This window comes from Anoplopoma fimbria, chromosome 17 (assembly GCF_027596085.1).
Source record: "Anoplopoma fimbria isolate UVic2021 breed Golden Eagle Sablefish chromosome 17, Afim_UVic_2022, whole genome shotgun sequence".
Taxonomy (NCBI): domain Eukaryota; kingdom Metazoa; phylum Chordata; class Actinopteri; order Perciformes; family Anoplopomatidae; genus Anoplopoma; species Anoplopoma fimbria.
In genome coordinates this window covers 13,372,327-13,393,048 of record NC_072465.1, presented here as the reverse complement: position 1 = coordinate 13,393,048, position 20,722 = coordinate 13,372,327, and the positions used below count along the sequence as shown (strand labels likewise).

The 20,722-nt window shown below is 38.4% G+C and overlaps 1 protein-coding gene across 1 annotated transcript in view; it reads left to right on the top strand.

Annotated features, from left to right (window-relative positions):
• Positions 1 to 20,460, top strand: part of LOC129105522 (dihydropyridine-sensitive L-type skeletal muscle calcium channel subunit alpha-1-like) — a 99,546-nt gene extending 79,086 nt beyond the window's left edge. Inside the window, exons 34-40 of the mRNA XM_054616595.1 lie at positions 4,960 to 5,119; positions 5,210 to 5,337; positions 7,469 to 7,565; positions 9,605 to 9,707; positions 10,028 to 10,129; positions 18,326 to 18,456; positions 20,314 to 20,460. Coding sequence (XP_054472570.1) covers positions 4,960 to 5,119; positions 5,210 to 5,337; positions 7,469 to 7,565; positions 9,605 to 9,707; positions 10,028 to 10,129; positions 18,326 to 18,456; positions 20,314 to 20,460 — 868 coding nt within the window. The remainder of the gene's footprint in view (positions 1 to 4,959; positions 5,120 to 5,209; positions 5,338 to 7,468; positions 7,566 to 9,604; positions 9,708 to 10,027; positions 10,130 to 18,325; positions 18,457 to 20,313) is intronic.
• The last annotated feature ends 262 nt before the right edge of the window (positions 20,461 to 20,722 follow it).

Sequence of the window (20,722 nt, the reverse complement as noted above, 5' to 3'; positions counted from 1 at the left end):
TCTCAAGGTAGTTTGCTCCAGTGGGCACCACAAACACTATGGCTGCATTGTGAATGTGATGACAGGAATGTTCATCCGCACAGGGTAGGGCTGGGCAGCAGGATCGATAGATCCTCTTTTCAAGATCGGCTTTGGTTACCCTTGCAACTTCATGTTTTACCAGGGTATGTTATTTTCTTGGAAGATTGGCACAACACACGTTCCAAGCTTGTTCCAAGTCACTGACCTTCATCACCACAGTGACCTATGTTTTGGGTCTCCTCTGCTTGGTTACTGGAATGGTGTAACCTTTTTCTACAACAATCTGGTATACTCCTGCGAGTCACTAAACTTAGCCACGCTATCCGTGGGTTTTGGGGGGTTCTATCAAGGTCAAGGGTTTGCTATTTACTTGCCTTCCTCTTTCTTCTAGTTCCATTTGTCTTCAGCACTGTATGATATTTATTCTGTTGCTGTGGCATGCAACACCTGGGGCCAGCACGGGAAACAAAGTTCATCGTCAACAGGACACTCCTCTTCAAAAGACATCATAGACATCAGGTTTAAGAGGCATGTTGGCATGCCTCTTAAACCTGTTTTCATAAACACTGTTTGCGCCTTCATCTGATACTGCATTTTTATATGCTGATTTTAAACCTCTATATAATCGTAGTTTGAGTTTGGGCATTCAGATTAATATAAAATGTTACGATCCTTCTTTTCCAAGTTTGTTTTCTATTTGCCAATAATTACTGCCAAATGGTATTTCTAAAGCTTCTCCTTCAGTTACCGACCGCACACAGCCTATTACTCTTTAGCATAGGATGCTGATAGTATTCAGAGCTGGCTTTTTTTTGTCCTTGCATTGCTGCTCTGCTTGATTCTGTTTTTCTATTAGCCTTTTTCAAGAATTCAAGGATCTAGAGATCAATAATTGTTTTTATGCAACACAGGGATGCACAACCAAATGCAGTTGTAGCCCATTTGCAAAACAAGAAAGACATGACAAAAACAGCATTGCATTCCTGTGGTGTATTTTGTATCTTAAGTGATGTAAACAGCAGCAACAAATTCAATTCTCCGGGCAGATAATAGGGCCTGCCTCTTAACATTTAAATTCGACATAAGGGAAACATTGTCCATCAACTCTGACTATGTTTCAGCACCTAGCATCATGATTCAAACACCACCGGAGTCCTGCGCTCTGTCATGCTGGCCTCCAATCAAATGCAGATTGATCTGGGATGCAACTACTTCCTGTAAGTCGCTTTGGATAAAAGCGTCTGCTAAATGACTGTAATGTAATGTAATGTAACTATGGAGCCATCCCCTTGCTTTGTCTTTGACTTTGTCTTAAAAACGTTTTTCTTAAACATGCTATGGCGCTGCCATTGTATGCAATTTATGCATTTCTCAGATGTGGCAGATTAACACCATCTGTTAAATGTTTAAATCCAAATAGAGATATCTCATTTCCTATCTTGTTTTTGTCCTAGTCATTAAAGCTTACGTCTTAAGCACTCCAAATTTGGAGGTTCCTTTACCTCATACATTCATCCTGACCTTAACACAAGACTTTAACAACAATAACTTAACGGTAAGCCATACATATAACTAGTGTTTTCACAAAGTTTTTATGCATCATTGGCATGTCATTTAATTTTGTCTCACGGCATGTTATAGCATTGCCTCATTCATGCATCATCCAAATGTTTAAGATAAGTCACAATAGCCCATTCACCTGGCTATTGTGACTCATTTCTGGTCCATCTGAACTCACTAATTTCTCTTGTCTATTGTGATCGTTTTCTCATCTTTGGTTTAATGTTACAATTTTCTCTTTCCTCTGGTTTGACGTGTTTGATTTGTCTTCTCTCTTGAGAACGTGACCACAACTATTCTTTTTCACCGGTCTAACATTACCGTTTTCTTATTTTTCTGGTCTAATGAAACCCCACAATTATTTTCTCTGGTATAACATTACCCCAACTATCCTTTTCTCTGGTCTAACGTTACCACAGATATCCTTCTTCTTTGGTAAACGTTACCCCAGCTATCCTTTTTCTCTGGACAAACATGTCCCAAGCCCACCTTTTTGCTGGTCTAACGTGACCCCAACTATCCTTTTCTCTGGTCTAACGTTACCACAGATATCCTTCTTCTTTGGTAAACGTTACCCCAGCTATCCTTTTTCTCTGGACAAACATGTCCCAAGCCCACCTTTTCGCTGGTCTAACGTGACCCCAACTATCCTATTCTTTGGTAGAACGTGACCCCAGCTATCCTTTTCTCTGGTCTGACATTACCCCAACTGTCCTTTTCTTGAGGCTAACATGACCTCTTTTAACTCAACGTCACCTCGTGCAGACTCACTTTAATATGTTTTTCTTGTAAACCTTTTCTCCCATGACTAATTTTGTATTTATGCTAAGGAATCCATTGCATCATTGAATGAGGTATTTATTTTGTTATTTTATTCTTTTTTGGGGGGGAATATTCTTGATCTTACCTCAGCATCACTACCCTATTCTACGTCACGATGGAGTCAGTTCGCCACAGACTCTTTACTATTCTTTTCATCATGCATGTGTAATAAATTATGTTTCACTCTCCTGATTGAAATGAAGCTTAGTTCAGTCAGGAAAAGTCTCATTACACTCTCATTCATTCACAAATATCTCCTTCTATTTATCTCAGCTGATTGTGGACGTTCACTTTAAACTTAGCCAACCAGGTTCTGCCAAGGTTTCCCTCAGCCAATCCCAACGTTGCTGTCAAAATTTAAAACTGTTCTGATCTCTGCTGTTGTCATGTGTATTAAATTATTGTTTCACTCTAAATTAAGTCTGTACTGCCTGAAATATATTAGTTTTTTCAACAATTTGGCGTTCTGGATCGCTCATCAAAATTGTCCTTATTCAGTCACTGTGGGTGTATGTGTGTTCATGTCCCAGTCAAACTGTAGTTTGTAGTACTGTACAAATGCCACCTGGGAACTGTGCAGCTCCCCAAATATTACACAACACGTTCATCGATCTGTTTCACAATAAAGGGCTTGTTAGAAAATAAGGAAGGATTCTGTCCACTAAATTGCAAGAGGGGTGATGAATTGAAATGTATAAAGGAAGTCTTGAGTTAAAGTGAACAGGATTATGGCACAAAAAATATGTAACAGGTCAAAACGGGAGTGGACTGGAGAAGACGGAGGCTTCATTCTAAATACAAAATATACTTATTAAACAGAGTGAATTAGACATAAACCCTGTCTCTATTAAGTCTGAATCAAATAAAGGCCTGACTATGCCGTTGAAGTAAATAAAGTCCCTGGCCACTATTTGAGAATTCACATAAATACTATATAGTTATTTTTCAACAAGTAGTATAGTGATATAGTATATCATAAAGAATATAGTTTATATTATAGCTATTTTTTAACTATTTTTTTTTAACTATTTTTTAGCACACACGTGGCCTAACTGCACATGTTACTTTAGGCAGAAGAAAATTAGGGCAATGTGGCAAGATAAACCATCTTTTGATAATAAGCTGTCACACAGTCTTATTCCACCTTTTGATGAGACTGCTGCAACCTGGAGAATCATACCTGGATTTATTGGGGACATTTTTTTTACTGGAGCAGGTTAAGGAAGTTGTGCTACATGGTCTATTTTAATGAGTGTTAAGTCAGAGGCAGCTGAGCTACCTGATCGATATGAGATGGCTCATAGTGGTAGGACTAGCCAATGACAAAGCAGTCCATTGTCACCGTTGACTAATCTGTTGTGAAATTATGTGAAGTGGGTATTCAATTCGGGAAGCCTTGGTTCAGATCACGGATATTTTATTCACACTTTAGGACTGTAAGTGTTGTGGCGGAAAACCAATGAAAAGACGCAGTTCTTGGAGTTTGCAACCAGCGGGGATATTTTATTGCAGACGAGCTTACAACAAAATCCAACATGTTAGTCCTTTCAAGATCTCTTATATACTCTTGTGATCATCACTTTCAGCCAATCACGTCTTGTCGATTGGACCATAACAAAGCACATCTGGCCTTTCACTTGCATCCTGTTATCCTTCTTAAATGTCAGGTCATGATAACCTTCTTGGCAGGACAAATGATACTTGTACTGGAAATGTTATTATTTCCCAACTTTTCCTGGCATGACGTTACCCCTGTTTATGGGAATCGCTTGTCTCCCTCATTCCCACAGATCATCTTATCAAACAAGTTATTGGGGTTCAACATAACACGTTATATAAAGTTGTATAAAGTTGTATATTAGATAGATTTTCCTCAACATAGGCTAGTCCTATACCTTGATGTGTGTGATGTAGGGATCAGACCAGTCATCCTGGTGAGGATTTTATGACTAGCAGCGTACCATTCCGTGGTACATAAACAAGCATATTGAACCATTGAGAAAAAGACCTAAAGAAGTAAACAAAAGACATTGTAAATAAACATTTCTCTCTTAGGGCAAACACTGTGGAGAAAAATCTAGAAATAGAAAAACCTATAATTAAAAAAAAAAATGGTTTTATAACATTATACCACCACATGTGATCTGTGTGATGTGGTCAATGTCAAGTTCATACTGAAAATAATTATTGCATGAAATGTATGTCGTATGCAGGTTAGCTAATATATGATGAATTACAACAGTGACTTCATTATTGAGTCATACTTGCAGGAGAAATCTCCCTTTTACATTGTGGTAATATTGACTGACTGTCTTTTTAGAAATAAATTAATACTCTAGGTAAATGTAAAAATGCTTGTACAGTTTTACTCAAAATTAAATAAGAGCTGTCACTTCCTAATCATTAATTTACTAATTAAGTAGTATCAAATGAAATCCCTTTCCTAAAGCAAACATTTAACAAGAAAGCAATGTCATACTGAGATTGGCTTTTCAGTGTAGTGAGTATATGGTTCAGAGATGTAATGGGAGATGTTTTGATATCTCTGTTATGCAGATGTGCTACAGGGGAGGCATGGCATGAAGTTATGTTGGCGTGTATGTACGGGAAGAAGTGTGACCCCAAGTCAGACTACTTGCCTGGGGAAGAGAGCACCTGTGGATCCAACTTTGCCATCATCTACTTCATGAGTTTCTACATGCTCTGTGCCTTTTTGGTAAAATAACACACATTCTCAATTGTTGTGTTTCAACACTGTACATCACTGCTCCTGGGTTATTCTTTGTTTTGTTTCTCTGCTTCACAGATCATCAACCTATTTGTGGCTGTCATAATGGATAACTTTGACTACTTGACACGTGATTGGTCCATCCTTGGCCCCCAGCACCTGGATGAGTTCAAGAAAATATGGGCAGAATATGATCCTGAGGCAACGTGAGTTTTTGTGTGTATGTGTCTGCTTCTAAGAGGAGAATGGGAGAGGTCTGGTAATTATTCTCTAAAAACCCAATGTCTCTCTACATCTGAGCAACATGAAATTGATTGAAATAGCAGCTCCCATTAAGCCACCGCTTGTAACCACAATCTCATTCTTTCGGTCACTACAAGCGTTTGAAATTACCTTACTTCCTCACATGATAAACGGCATGGGAACGACTGGTCATGTCAACAAAGCAAGGAGAAGCTATGATAGAGGGAGTGAGACTTCATTCTCTGCTAAGGTAGACAATACTTAACTTTATCTTTACATTGTTTGCTGCTATACTAATGCTCTGAATGTTATTTATTGCTCCTTTTGGTTTAGTTGAAAGAGACTCATTATATTTTCGCCTAATATTTGGGAAATTGGCAAGCCTTTTACTTAATCCTGCCACCTAACACATCCTGGCATTTGTTGCAAGAGTTCTTATTTAAACCCAATTCATTGTCGCTTTTCCAACCCAAACCAAGTAGTTTTGTTGCCTAAAACCTAACCACCACTGTTTCACAACCTCAACCATGTGTTACAATGTTAATCCCAACCATTTTCACAATGTTAACCACCCGCAAACCTACTGCATCAAGATACTATGCAACAGACTGCCCAGGGCGTCATATTAGCACCACAATTATGAAAAGTAAGGATGAAATCATGTTCACCAAGCCAGAGCAGACTGTGACACATGGGGCAGATCTTAAGGTGGGAGACAAAGGCTGGTAGGTTTATACAGAATCAAACCAAACAGGTAGGTTAGCGACAGCCTGGGTCGGGAGCATGAAATTAGTAAGGATCAAAGTACTGGATGGTCTTGCATAATTGATGAAGAACAATATGGCAATGAGTGAGTAAGCAGGAGAGACTTAAATACTTGCTTGATTGGAGATAGGAAGCAGGTGAAAGAGTTGACTGATGATGAATGGAAAAGTACTGAATAGAAGCCTGACTGGGTATGCAGAATTGTGGCAGTAGTATGGTACTTTGAGCTCTTTAAGATATGATGGTGCCTTACCATATATGGATTTGTAGTTGAGGAGAAGGATTTCAAATTATGTTCTGTTTTTTACAAGGATCCAACACAGAAAAGCTTATAAACTCAATTGAAACAAGGCACTTGAAAAGGTAGGTCTAACCCAATTTAGGGTTTGAAGAACACATGAAGCACTTAGAAAAGTAAAAACACAAACACGTAGAAAAAATCTACTTAAAATCCATCATATCATAATAATACCAATACTACATACTAATATTAAATACTAAAACACATACAAACTTATGGTGAAAGGATTATAAAGGGATTAACCAAAAAGGTGAGCAGATTTAAAGTCAGTGCAACCCCCCAAAATGAGTTCATACACCAGGAATAGATCCTCAAGCAGACCTGACAACTCAAGGTCAAGAATGTAAAAAAGAAAGTTTCCAAATGGGGACAGGTATGATAATGCTTCTACCCTCAAGCCAACAGATGACTGTGGAGCAAAGAGAAGACCAAGAAAGAGAAATGCCACTGGAAAAAGTGGAAACATCTGGTGGCACCTTGCTTGGTAGCCTGAACCATCACTGTATGATTGAATGACATGTAGTGTTGAAGTGCTTTGAGTGGGAGGAAGAATGGAAAGGCCGTATACAAATACAAGTCCATTTCTATAGACAGACATGCTGACAGAATTGGGCAGCCATTGCTTGGAGGTAGGGCGGGTCGTCCTTCAATCAGAAGATCGGCGCTGTGACCCCTGGCTCACCCAGACCATGTCAATGTGTCCTTGTTCAGGATATTTAACCCCAAATAGCTCCCTGTGCCTGCTGTGTATAAATGGGTGCGATTGGTTTGTTAGTCTTGATATTAGATTTACACTGGACTTCCATGTACATATTGATAGTTTGTTTATTTGAATAAAATCAAAAGTGGAAGAAACAAGATAACAACTTTTATTTTTATTTTGTCCTCCCTGCCACGAGGAGAGAACTTTGCTGGAAGCAGAATGTACCTCTGGGAGACATTACATTACATTACAGTCATTTAGCAGGAGACGGTCTGTCTGTATGTTTATCATTATGAAATCCTTTATTTTCTATTCTTTCTTACAGAGGGCGTATCAAGCACCTTGATGTGGTGACACTGCTACGAAGAATACCTCCTCCTCTGGGTTTTGGAAAGTTTTGTCCACATCGTATCGCCTGCAAGGTGAGAAAAAAAGTTTAGCCTAATGTTCACTGTCACATGGCAATTCTAATGTATTCAATCATTTTGCTTTTCAGTGAAATCGTGGTGAGTTAGGAATAAACCTTAATGTGGTTCTTCCAGTTCCAGTGTAGTAAGGGCAGAAATAAATCAGAGTAGTAATCAGTATTGTATGTATTTTAAATACTTATATTTATTTAAATAATTTCTAACTAGCTACTGGTAAGCATATGTTCATTTGGTCAATGACTTAAGGCATCTAAGGGGAGTAAACAGTAAGGTTAAGCTATTTTCATATGCATGGTGAGAACCTTGCTATGTTTTTTTATTATTATTTTTCATTGCTATGTATATTTTGTGATTTGACAGTTGATCTTTATGCACCTTCTAGAAACTAATGGCAGTGCTTTGATTGTAGTATTGGCTGGTCTATACTGGACAACACAGACATTTTAATTTAATGTGGCATGGAATTTTAATGTCACAATGAAAAACAGTTGTTCAGTTATTGAAGACAAAAGACTAAAATTGCCATTTAACATATCTTTTTTCATTTAATGTTGACAAAGTCAATGCATCCATGTAAAGGAAGTCAGACTGAGTCAGACTTAACACTATAAAAATCCTGGAGGGTCCCAACTGGCCATTTCCTCCACCTGCAGTGTTAGGGGTGGCTGTGACTCATTGGGTATAGCGCCAGGAGACAACGCTTGGTGATGCTTGCCTCTTCCTCTTAATGGGAACTGAACCAATGACACTTGAGACCTTGGCGATGGACCCCTTTGAGCCTTTGGAGTGCTTCTCTCTGAAGAGGTTTACATTCCAGATAGCTTTGCTGCCTGCACTGTCCTCAGCTAATGGAGTGTGTGAACTAACCGCCCTACTGGTGCACCCCAGCTGTCTGCTGCTTTGTGGTAGTGCAGTTGGGCTACCCTCAAATCAAATCTTCCTTTATATCCAAGAGTTCAAGGAGATCTTTCAAGTCTAGGGTTATGTGGATGGATGCTTTTGTCTTCTACCCCACCATATAATAGTAAGTCATACACTGTAACCAAAGTTAAAGGCTCCATGGTGACAGCGTCGGGAAATTGACACTCCATTGTCATGGAGGCAGACCTCTAAGATCAAAACAACGCCAAGTTACACTTCAAAGCACAACAGACATGCATCCTACCTACAGGATCACAAAAAATATATATTTATTCTTAACTCAACACTTCCTGTCTGCTATCCAAAATAAAAGCTCATCTAGCAACTTTCTGAGGACATTTCCACAAGGGTCTGTTCTTGGACCAATTTTATTCACCTTATATAGTCCTATATATATTACTTTAGGGAATATTATCAGAAAACACTCCATAAACTTTCATTGTTACACAGATGATACCCAATTATATCTATCGATCATACCAGACGAAACCAACCAGTTCGCTAAACTTCAAGTATGTCTGAAGGACATAAAAACCTTGATGATCTGCAAGTTCCTGATGTTTTATCTCAGACAAAGCTGAAGTTATTCTATTAGGCATAGATCACCTCAAAAATCTATTATCTAACGATATAGTTTCTCTAGATGGCATTGCCCTGGCATCCAGCACTACTGTAAAGAGCCTCGGAGTTATCTTTGATCAGGATCTGTCCTTTAACTCCCAGTTAATAGGTTCTTTTTAGGCAGCAGCAATGCATTCTGTGTGGACACTACTTGTATGCGAGAAGATACCTAATTGATTTGTCTGGACTGAAACCTTTAGCTTTGGGTATGTTTTGGAATGTAATTTTGCACAGAATGACTACTGTGGATTTTGTATATTTGAATGACCAGAATGAATAGGGGGAATTATAACTGCAAGCAAATCCATTCCATGCACATTTAGGCCCCTATTTATATAAGACAATGGCTGATTGACTGAAAACAAACTGAACATGCTTTTATCAAAATAAATTTGTATTTTTTAGCACCTTTCCTCATTTGCAAGTAATTAAAAAAAACTGCTTTGAGTAAGACTTCTTTATTATCTGCTTGTGTGTGTGTGTTTCTACAGAGGTTGGTCTCCATGAACATGCCTCTCAACAGTGATGGAACAGTCACCTTCAACGCAACACTGTTTGCCCTGGTTAGAACTGCACTGAAAATAAAGACAGAAGGTTTGTGTTCCCAATACTGTATGTGTACTCATTTTTAGTGAATATGTATGTGAATATATATCAGATGTACCTGCTAATTTGTGTATCCAACCTGTGGTTGTAATCCACCCCAAATATATATATATATGTATAGTTTACTACTGGCATCATTATATTATTTTAAAATAGTTGCTCTATGTATCACTACCGGAATAGGTTGTTGAACTAGTAGCTTTGTTACATTACCTCTTGTTATTGGGGGATTTTACCAATCCAAATGTTGCTAGTCTTGAATTTCAGTAACGTCCTTTGCTCATTTTTATGTTTCTTCCATTGGTTAGGTAATTTTGAACAAGCCAATGAGGAGCTGAGGGGAATTATCAAGAAGATCTGGAAGCGCACCAGTATGAAACTTCTGGATCAAGTCATCCCACCTATAGGAGGTCAGCTTTCATGAAGGATAAGAAAGAATATTAAGAATAATAAGAATATTTTGGCAGGTGGTCAGTAACAATAAGCTGCACGAACAAAGCAAAACAATTACCCACATACTGCTATCTTGTTTCAGTTTTTCTTTAATTCATTATAGACATTTTAACCACATATGGTTTTCCTTACAGAATTAAAGAATAACTGGTAACAGGACACATTAGGAGTGTTGGGACTTTTTTTTCTTCCTTAAAATAAAAACATTAGTTATTGTCTGAATAAGGCAATGGTTCGGTAAACTGTCAGGTAAATTTACTGAATGCAAAAAGAGTGTGTATTAAACATTGCTAGTTCATAGTGTTTACTGTGGTTTCCTCACAGCTTCCTTTCAAACATGTCTGGCAAAAGTGCTGAATAACATGATCTGACAAACCCTGGTTCAGATGCTAAACTGTTTCAAACAGATGATGTACATGTAAAAGGTCTGTAGAGTTGTCAAGGCTGAGGTCCATGCCTAAAGGGAGTTACCCTCCCCAGGAAATGTTCTTTGTATTTACCAACAAAGGAAGATGGCATGAAGAACACGTGGATAAACTTAATTTTACCAAGGACAACTTTTAAAACTGGACACAGTTCACGGCTGGTTTAACCAAATGCTTACTTCTGAAAGACGAGGCTGAAAGACCTAGCGGTTCAGGAAGACAACCTGTAAGTATAATTTATTATTTGTGGATATGTATTGTTTAAAACAAGCAAGGTAGCTAACGTTACTAGCCGGGGTTCAAGTGCAGAGCTAGACGTTGCACACAGTTGGCTTCAGCTAAATTGGTAGCTAAAGTTATTGTGTTCTAAGGTCTCTGCCACTAAGCTTTAGCCCCACTGTCACCTAACACTGTTTAGAATATGACGATTGAATATTAAGATTGTGAATAGTGTTCAAGTGAAGAGGTAGGTTTTGTGATTACAAGTTGTTTTACAGCCGCTATCCACTTTGGTTTGGCTAACTTTCTAGCTAGTTTCATGACGGTTTACTCGCTGTCATGAGGTCCCGAGGTAACCGTCATGGAGGCTGTCACAGAGTTATATAGTTGTCAAAGATGTGGAGAAGCTGAGTCACCTCTACCAGATATCATCACTGGAGGCCTTCCACAGCTTGATCCTTCGTTTCGCATCCAAGAATTCCACTTTCCTGGAATGTTGTGCAGGTTATAAATACACCTTATAATAGTTTCTGTAACCTCTTATAACAATGCGACTGATTAGTGAAGTGTAAGGACTGTTGTAATGACTGGGTCAGTGATTACATTTTTGCCATTCTATTATTGTAGCTTGTGCCTTGTGGTCATTTATTATAATAAAATTGAGGACCGTGAGCAAGCAACAACATCTGCAGGAACAGCTATCTACAAGATTGTGTTCCCCAAGTCAAAGAAGGGTTAATGCATTGCAAAGCCATTTAAAACAAACCCTACATACAGTAAGTTGTAATATATTTTTTATGTGTTAGAACAAACAATACAATGAACACATTTTTACATATACATAAATACATATTTACAAATCTGTCTTTTTTATTTTTGTTCATTTTATATTTGAAAAACAAATAAAGTTATTGGAGGATAAATAAATAATTGTCATTTCCTTATTAGTTCTTATGATCTACTGTTATAATGAAGCATTTGTGTTCAGTTGTAGTTCATACAGATTTCATTATATGTAATAACAACTTACTCTTCTTCTATTCTACGCATCGAAGGTCCATAGTCATTACTGTATATGTTGTGGATGTTCTGCAGGATGTATGGATTTAAACAGTTTAGATCGAGATCAGGATGGTGAACCATGCATGTAGGAGGGACTGGAACCTGGTTCATTTGTCTGAAAACCTAATGAGGGAAATAAGACACAGATTTACAATAAATATTGTGTTATAATGAAGCAAATAACGACTCAGGAGGCAACATTACTGCATACAATAATGTTGATCCAGGAAGCAACTATTTTATTTCAAATAAAATGGTGTGATCATATTGTTAATTACAAACATAACAGCCAGGAGGTGATTGTAAAAGGCAGATACATTTTTGCAAAAAGATAACAGTTAAGACGACCTTTTATAGTACGAGAGTTTTTACTGTATACAACACAATTATGTAATCTCTAAATCTGCTGTACTCTTCATAACATAACCAAAGTCACTGTCAAAACACATTTGGTCTTAACAGGGAATATGTGTTAGTAGCTAGAAAATACAAGTGTGATTCATAGCTTCTTAGACAAAGAGAAGGACTCAGCATAGAGTTCATTTCAAGTGTGGGATTTGCATTTGGAATCTGTTGCTGTCAATTCTCAATATGAAGTCCAAAGAGCTGTCGCTATCAGTGAAGCAAGCCATCATTAGGCTGAAGAATCAAAACAAACCCATCAGAGAGATAGCAAAAACATTAGGTGTGGCCAAATCCACTGTTTGGTACATTCTTAAAAAGAAAGAAAGCACTGGTGAGCTCAGCAACACCAAAAGACCCAGAAGACCAAGGAAAACAACTGTGGTTGATGACCGAAGAATTCTTTACCAGGTGAAGAAAAACCCCTTCACAACAGTTGGCCAGATCAAGAACACTCTCCAGGAGGTAGGCGTATCTGTGTCAAAGTCAACAATCAAGAGAAGACTTCACCAGAGTAAATACAGAGGGTTCACCACAAGATGTAAACCAATGGTGAGCCTCAAAAACGGGAAGACCAGATTAGAGTTTGCCAAAAAACATCTAAAAAAGCCTGTACAGTTCTGGAACAACATCCTATGGACAGATGAGACAAAGATCAACTTGTACCAGAATGATGGAAAGACAAGAGTATGGAGAAGGGAAGGAACTGCTCATGATCAAAGCATACCACCTCATCAGTGAAGCATGGTGGTGGTAGTGTTATGGCATGGGCATGTATGGCTGCCAATGGAACTGGTTCCCTCGTATTTATTGATGATGTGACTGCTGACAAAAGCAGCAGGACAATTTCGGGCAATATTATCTGCTCTTATTCAGCCAAATGATTCAAAACTCATTGGACGGCGCATCACAGTGCAGATGGACAATGACCCGAAGCATACTGCAAACGCAACCAAATAGTTTATCAAGACAAAGAAGTGGAATGTTCTGCAATGGCCAAGTCAATCACCTGACCTAAATCCAATTGAGCATGCATTTCACTTGCTGAAGACAAAGCTGAAGGGAAACTGCCCAAGGAACAAGCAGGAACTGAAGACAGTTGCAGTAGAGGCCTGGCAGAGCATCACCACGGATGAAACCCAGCGTCTGGTGATGTCTATGGGTTCCAGACTTCAGGCTGTCATTGACTGCAAAGGATTTGCAACCAAATATTAAAAGTGACAATTTGATTTATGATTATGTTACTTTGTCCAATTACTTTTGGTCCCTTCAAAAGGGGGGGCCATGTATATAATTTGTTGTAATTGCTACAGTGTTCACCTGATTTGGATGTAAATACCCTCAAATTAAAGCTGAAAGTCTGCACTCAAAGCACATCTTGATGTGTCATTTCAAATCCAGTGTGGTTGTGTACAGAGCCAAAATGATGAAACTTGTGTCAATGTCCAAATATTTATGGACCTGACTGTATATAAGGTAGTTAACTACATAGTGCAGTAATTGATTATACTTTAAGATACGTATTTTATTTCTTGGTAGCAGACGTTTTCAACTTCTCTTTCCATTCCATGCCACATTTTCTGCAATTATAGATCTAAAAAAATAAATAATAATAATTATATCATCGGACATTTGTCACTGCAATGTAAATAAATTAAAGTTATAACGTTACATATAAAATATAAGACAGCTACAACATACCAACTTACCACTGTGAAATGTCCTGCTCCAGTCCTGGTTGTGGTGGTTCTTCAGGTCTATCGGCTTGTTCCTCCGCAAGTGTTTTTTCATTGATTTGAAAATATTGCCGTATGTCAGCTTTTCCATTGAATCAATGGATGAACTTGTTCGGTCTCTCGAGGCTCAGCTTTCATGTTCTAGCTTTACATCACAGCAGTTGTTTGAAACAGCCTATCCAATAACATCTGTAATAGTTGCATTTACAGCATTCCAGAAAAGCTTTAGTTTAGTGAAGCTCCAGGTTGCCACAGAGCTTCAAACATGGATGCTGGGTCTTTAGCTGTCTGCTTTTGATCTGGGGTGTTGAAGAACCTAATTAGAGTCTTCCAATCAAACTAACTCCATACTTGTGATTTAGTAGTAGTGTAACATTGTGTCTTACACAGAAGCTTAAATCAAGAAAGCACACCACTGTCAATACTTCCTCAAGAAACTGAATTTATTCAGTGTACAAAAATCCCTCCGACAATCCTTCTACCATTCTTTAATCAATAGCATTCGGTGATGACTCGTATGTACTCTGGTTAATTTAATTTGCTGTTTTATTTTGTATTCACACGGCCCGTACTTCCTAGGTTGCTTAGCTCCCTGCCATTGTTTAGTTTCCCGCCAGTTTTGTTCCTCACCTTTGTTCCATTAGCTCATCAGACCTCCCACTACTTATACCACTAGCTGTTCAGTACCCATATTCACAAGACTAGCTCTCCAGCCTTTATGGTCCTAGTCTTTTATTTCAGACTGTTTCTGGATTTTGATTGTAGTCTGCTTCTTTGTATTTCCTTAATTCTTAGTTAGCTCTTTTGTTTTTTGGTTGTGTCTTTTTTTAGACAGCGTTGACTATTCTGCTGACTGCCGGTTTTGTCTTTTGTGACTTTAGTTCTCAGTAAACTTTGGGATTTTTGTACTTCACTTTGTTCCCATGTGATCCTTACAATTGTGTCTTTTGTCTGATCATCACAAATTCTGTTTGTCCTTCATTTGTTGGTTCACATCACTCACTGTCAAAATCAGACACTGTCTCCAAACTACCCCAGTGAGCATTTTTCCGTCTAATAGACGTCTAAAAATGGTTCAAAAGTGAAAGTTTATTCAACGTCTATTTGTAGACGTCTATTAGACGTTCACCTTTAGACCACATTGAGACGTGATTTGATATAGTGCATTTGTAATCCTCTACGTTGTGCTAATAATGTTATATTATCATTTTAGAGATTTACTATGAAACCACATCCACGTTTCTCAGTTGAAAGCCAATATTGAAAATCACGTCTAAATGTGGTCTAAACGTAAACGTCTAATAGACTTCTACAAATAGACGTTGAATAAACTTTCACTTTTGAACCATTTTTAGACGTCTATTAGACATAGACGTCTTTTAAACGTCTTTTCAACATCTTTTGAACCTCAAAATGCTCACAGTAAACTATGTACCAATTAAACACGTAGTCATAGTAACACATTAACAGTTTACAGGACAAATAAGACCATCTGACACAGGCAACAATTCATTTGTTTTTATTCATACAACTACAATGAAATTGAAAAAAAACACACAACAGAATCTCCCGTTTCTTCTTTAAATGTCGTTGTCAAAGCCTCCAGGAGCCGGTCTCAGATGGATGTCTGTAAATTAAACAAGAATTATAAAAACATATTCACTTTTGAACCAGTCCTGAACGTCTGTTCACCGGTGACCATAGCCGTTTTTTAAACGGAAACATGCTCACTGGCAAATAATACTTTATATTGTTTATAAGTTGCTCTATGCCAAACAACAATGTTCTGACCGTCTTCATGTTTGTACATTAATTTGTTTTACTCAATAACTTCCCATTTAAACTGTGTACAGCCCCACTAGCTCTCTGTAATGTATTTAAATGTAAAATGGCCTAAAACTCACTTTATATCAATGAGCTACAGCGACAGCCCATAAACACAGTAAACATTAACTTACACACATGTTAATGTTTACTGTTGGTCCATGTAGCAGTAGCTACAAGCTAACATGCTACACAGTGTGTGCAGCGTGAAGCCTCGTGTTCATCAGCTCGTTCCTGTCGTTGTGTCTCGTGAGTCTCGGCTCGTGAGTCTCGGCCGTTCCTCTTGTGCAGTGCAGTCGAAGTTCAAAACTCTAGAGTCTAAGTTCTTGCACATGCGCGTTACAGCTGTAAGCAAACTTTCTTATTTAAGAGTAATGTATAAAAATGTCCGGATCACAACGTCCTAGAAGATTATTTAAGCAGCAAACAGTCGATAAAGTCCAATATTTCCGACTTTTTATGTGAAACATTAAATGCGGTGAAATCACGTCTACATGTAAATGTGATTTCAACGACCAGTTGAATACTTTACATAAATAATATAATGTATATACTATGTACAGCCTTACGTTACAACAGAACACATTATTAACCAAATGGTGTTTTGTGACATGTTGAATGGGGCGGCTGTAGCGTAGTGGAGAGCAAGGTAGTTCTCCAATCAGAGGGTCGGTGGTTCGATACCCGGCTTCGGCAGTCGATGTGTCCTTGGGCAAGACACTTAACCCCAAGTTGCTCCCATCGGTGTGGACTGGATGTTGCATGAATGTTAGTTAGAGTCTGATGGTGGCACCTTGCATGGTAGCCTGTCATCAGTGTGTGAATGGGTGAATGATATGTAATATACTACTGATTGTAAGTCGCTTTGGATAAAAGCGTCTGCTAAATGACTGTAATGTAATGTTGAAGTTGTAACCGTGTTTTAGCCGGTTGAAAAGACGGCTAAAAGACGTCTATAGACGTTTAGACCCGATTTCAACCAGTTTTAGACCAGATTTAGACGTCTAGATCCCGTCTAGTGCTCACTGGGAGTGAACACTTGTCCCAAATCACTGAATTTTCCCTCCAAAACTAAGTCTCACTCTATGATGCCATTTAAAATCATGGGGGTTAGAACTCATGTCCTCAAGATGCTCTCTCTCGGGCATCCACAGTGCCTTCCGAGGTGCTCTACCAACGGCACATCGGATCATTCATTCCAGATGCAGTCCGCCTGACAAACAAGGAACTGAAGGACAACTTTCTGGAGCTTATCACATGAAAAACATAAAATACTTAAATGTCTGCCATGTGAACTGTTTCAGCCCAACATTGTCTTAAACAGCTCCTTTGCTTTTTCATGTCTGTTTGTGTATATGTTTGTTTCCTATATGTTTTTACTGCCCAGAAATCAAATTGCCTTCATGGACTAATACATTTGTAATGAACTGAATTGACTTGAATTGAACATTATGCCTCCATATATCACGGTTTTGCAAAGAGGCAACAGGGGATGGACCCAAATGCAGACGTACACGAGGAGTTAGGAAGCTGGAGGCTAGTTGTCTGATGGCTAGCAGGCCGATGGCTATGGGACTGGAGGCAAGCTGGCTGAGGCCTAATGGGCCGAAGAATAGATGACTGGGAGCTAGGAAGCTTGAGGCTAGCTGGCTGATGGCTAGTGGGCTGGAGGATTGAGAATTGATGACTGGGAGCTAGGGGACTGGAGAACAGTGGGCTGGAGGCTAGTCGAAAAATTCTAGGTCATAGTCTTAACATTCGCTGGTGGAACAATAGACTGTTTTTGGATCCCAAAGGAGGAATGTATAACTAGCACCGTGCTCCGCCACTTTAACCTGCAGAAGAAGGATCAAGGAGTTCCCAGATTCTTCAAGTCGACATTCACTGTTTTCTCTTCTGCCAGTTGAAATCAGTTTGCCATTTAACTCACAGATCCAGAGCAAATATGATCCACGGTTCTAGGCTTAAAGAAATTCAGCTTACAATACCGAAGAATAAATTCCTGCTGTCACATGGAGGATTTGTTTGCCGCCTGGCTCGCCGAAAGAGTGTAGCCAAGGTCCCCAAATCCAGAAAGAGAGGAATTCCGCTGGAAAATCAGAAAAATGCACTCTGTACCTTTAAGCAATCTCAAGTAAAAGGCTTTGTCTGGGCAGAGATAGGTCATAGTCTGATTGTAACCTTTTATTTGCTTTGTTTAAGTTAACTGTAGTGTCACTGTGTAATTCTGTTGTTTCAATGCTGTTGTAAAATTACTGTTGTGCTTGTCGCTGCAATGATAGTGTTGTTCCAGGCTACTGAGCTGAGTAAAGTCGGTAAATTTTATTTTATTAGTTAAAGGTTAAGGCAATTAATAATTGTATTAATATCAATAACCAAACCCGCTCCCTGATCCCAACTGTTACTCAAGTTTAAATTATTACCCTTTTTTTTTTAAAATCTAAAAGGATTTCAACACTTAACAAGCATTTCTGTGTTTTAACAGATGATGAGGTGACAGTGGGAAAGTTCTATGCCACTTTTCTAATCCAGGATTATTTCAGAAAATTTAAGAAAAGACAGGAAGAGTACTATGGCTACCGGCCCACCAAGAAAAGTGCTACAAATGAGATACAGGTAAGTAGTTAATGGTATATGAAGTGAAGTTAATGGTTTGATTAGTATTTGGTGTTGATCATCTAAGTTCATTTAATGAATTTGATTGCAATTCAAAAAAGTAAGTAAGGGTAATGCCACAATTGGCTATATAGTCAACAGGGGGAGGACCGCAGACCAGGCAGGCAGAAGAATGATTTAATGCGGACCTACGACTCAGATACCAAAAACAGACAGAAAAAATAGCAAGCCACAAAAAAACAAATATCCATGCAGAAGGAGGGTAACAGGGAACCAGTAGCAAAAAAAAACATAAAGCAACGAAAGGATGAAAGACTAACAGTTAATGTGAAAAGTGAAAACACCGGACTATAAATACACAAGAACAGATCAGACATCAAGACACAGGTGGGAAGACATGAGGACAGACTGAAAGCTGATTGGCGGTAGAAACAGAGCAAGGCTGACAAGACTAATACGACACAGATGATACACAAAGAAAAAGAGGAGGAAACGCAAAGACAGAAAGTCAAACAGCATAGGACACAAGAGGCAGGGAACATAAAAAATAAAACAGGAAACAGACTTAACCAAACCCAAGACCATGACATATAATGGTACCATTAGTTGTATTTTTTTCGTAGTTCGTCAGACATGATGATTTTGTCACGACCAGTACACACATGTTTTGACAGCCAGGCAAGTGTGAGTGAAGCTGTTGACCTCCATTCTCCTTGATGGCCTCCCAACTCAGGCGAACAGCATAGCAGTGCAGCTAAGCTCTCAGCCGTAGTGTCAGTGCGGAATGTCATGCCATCGTGAATTAAAAAAATATAATAAATATCATTTTAAAAAAAAGATTGTGATAAAACAGTATAAAAAATTTTTGTTGGTCAGTTCGATATTTTGATTCTGTAACTGTCAAAATTATCGTACACATCTACTGGGGTTGAAGCTTTAGACTGGGTTCAGGTCAAGGTAAAGAAAGCAAATTGATGGAGAAACAGATTTTGACATAGCTAAACAACTGCCATCTCACCTCTGTCTGATCGGCTACGTCTGTAATTCCAAATTCAGTTACAGAAATCAAATATAAAAAGGTGAACAGTGCCTTGAAATTAACAATAATTTGCCAGTATTAAGCCTGTCTGTTGACATGTTTCATAATAATAATAATAACGATACTGATACATTTATTTTGTATTGCCCTTTTAAAGAGGTACTCAATGGCAACTAACAGTATAAACATTAACAATAAAAACAAAGCCAATAAATAACATTATAACAGTTGAAAGAAGATAATTATTACATTACATAACTGTACATCACGGGTTAAAAGCAGATTTAACAAATAGGTGAGTTTTGAAAGAGGTTTCTTTCATTCATTCATTATTCATGTAATGTTAAATTAAGAGGCATCGGCATTGTTGGGGATCCTTGAGTTGCAATAAGTGTAGCCGAGATTATTATGACATGGATTCAAATGTAGCAGATTTGGCAGCGAAGCCTTAATTTAGTGAAATTTAACAAGCATAGTTTATCAGAAAACGAGTTTCGAGATTAGTTCTGCTGTTTACCAAATTACTACTTTACCTATGATAAGTAACTTAAAATAATAAATCTGACAAGTGGCGGGAGTGAAAATGAGTCATCCTAAACATTTGTTGTGTTATGGTTTCATCATGATGAAGAAAGCTTAGAACAATTGAATGATAGCGTATAGCTGCAGTAAATAGGGAATAAAATCCCACTCCCCGTTCCAATAATCAATTATTGACCTCCAGATGATACTCTCAAATACGTATACATGCGTCATAGACCTTAAGGGGTTTCATTCTTTCTTTCCTCACTAACTATATCGTTATGTATGTTCATCAGGCAGGGTTGAGGAACATTGAGGAGGAGGCAGCCCCAGAGTTCCATAGAGCCATCTCTGGAGATCTCATGACTGAAGAAGAGATGGACAGAGCTCCTGACGAAGCTGCTGAGGAGGTCATCTTTAGGGTAACAGGGATGGAAAGATGAATGGATAGGAGGAAGGGATTTGGGGAGGAAGTATGGAAGGAATAACATAGTGTTTAACAAACTGCCTTATCTCTCTTTAGTCAAACAGGAGTCTAGGAGAGCCTATCTGAAAACAATGATAAACTGCCACTGGGCGTTGAAAGTATGCTTCCTCACAGAATTGAATATCACCACACCCATCTCCAATTTCCTCCCTACTGCATTATGACATTTTGAAACTGCAAATCTTGTTTCAAACATCAATTAAAAAAAATTGTAGGCT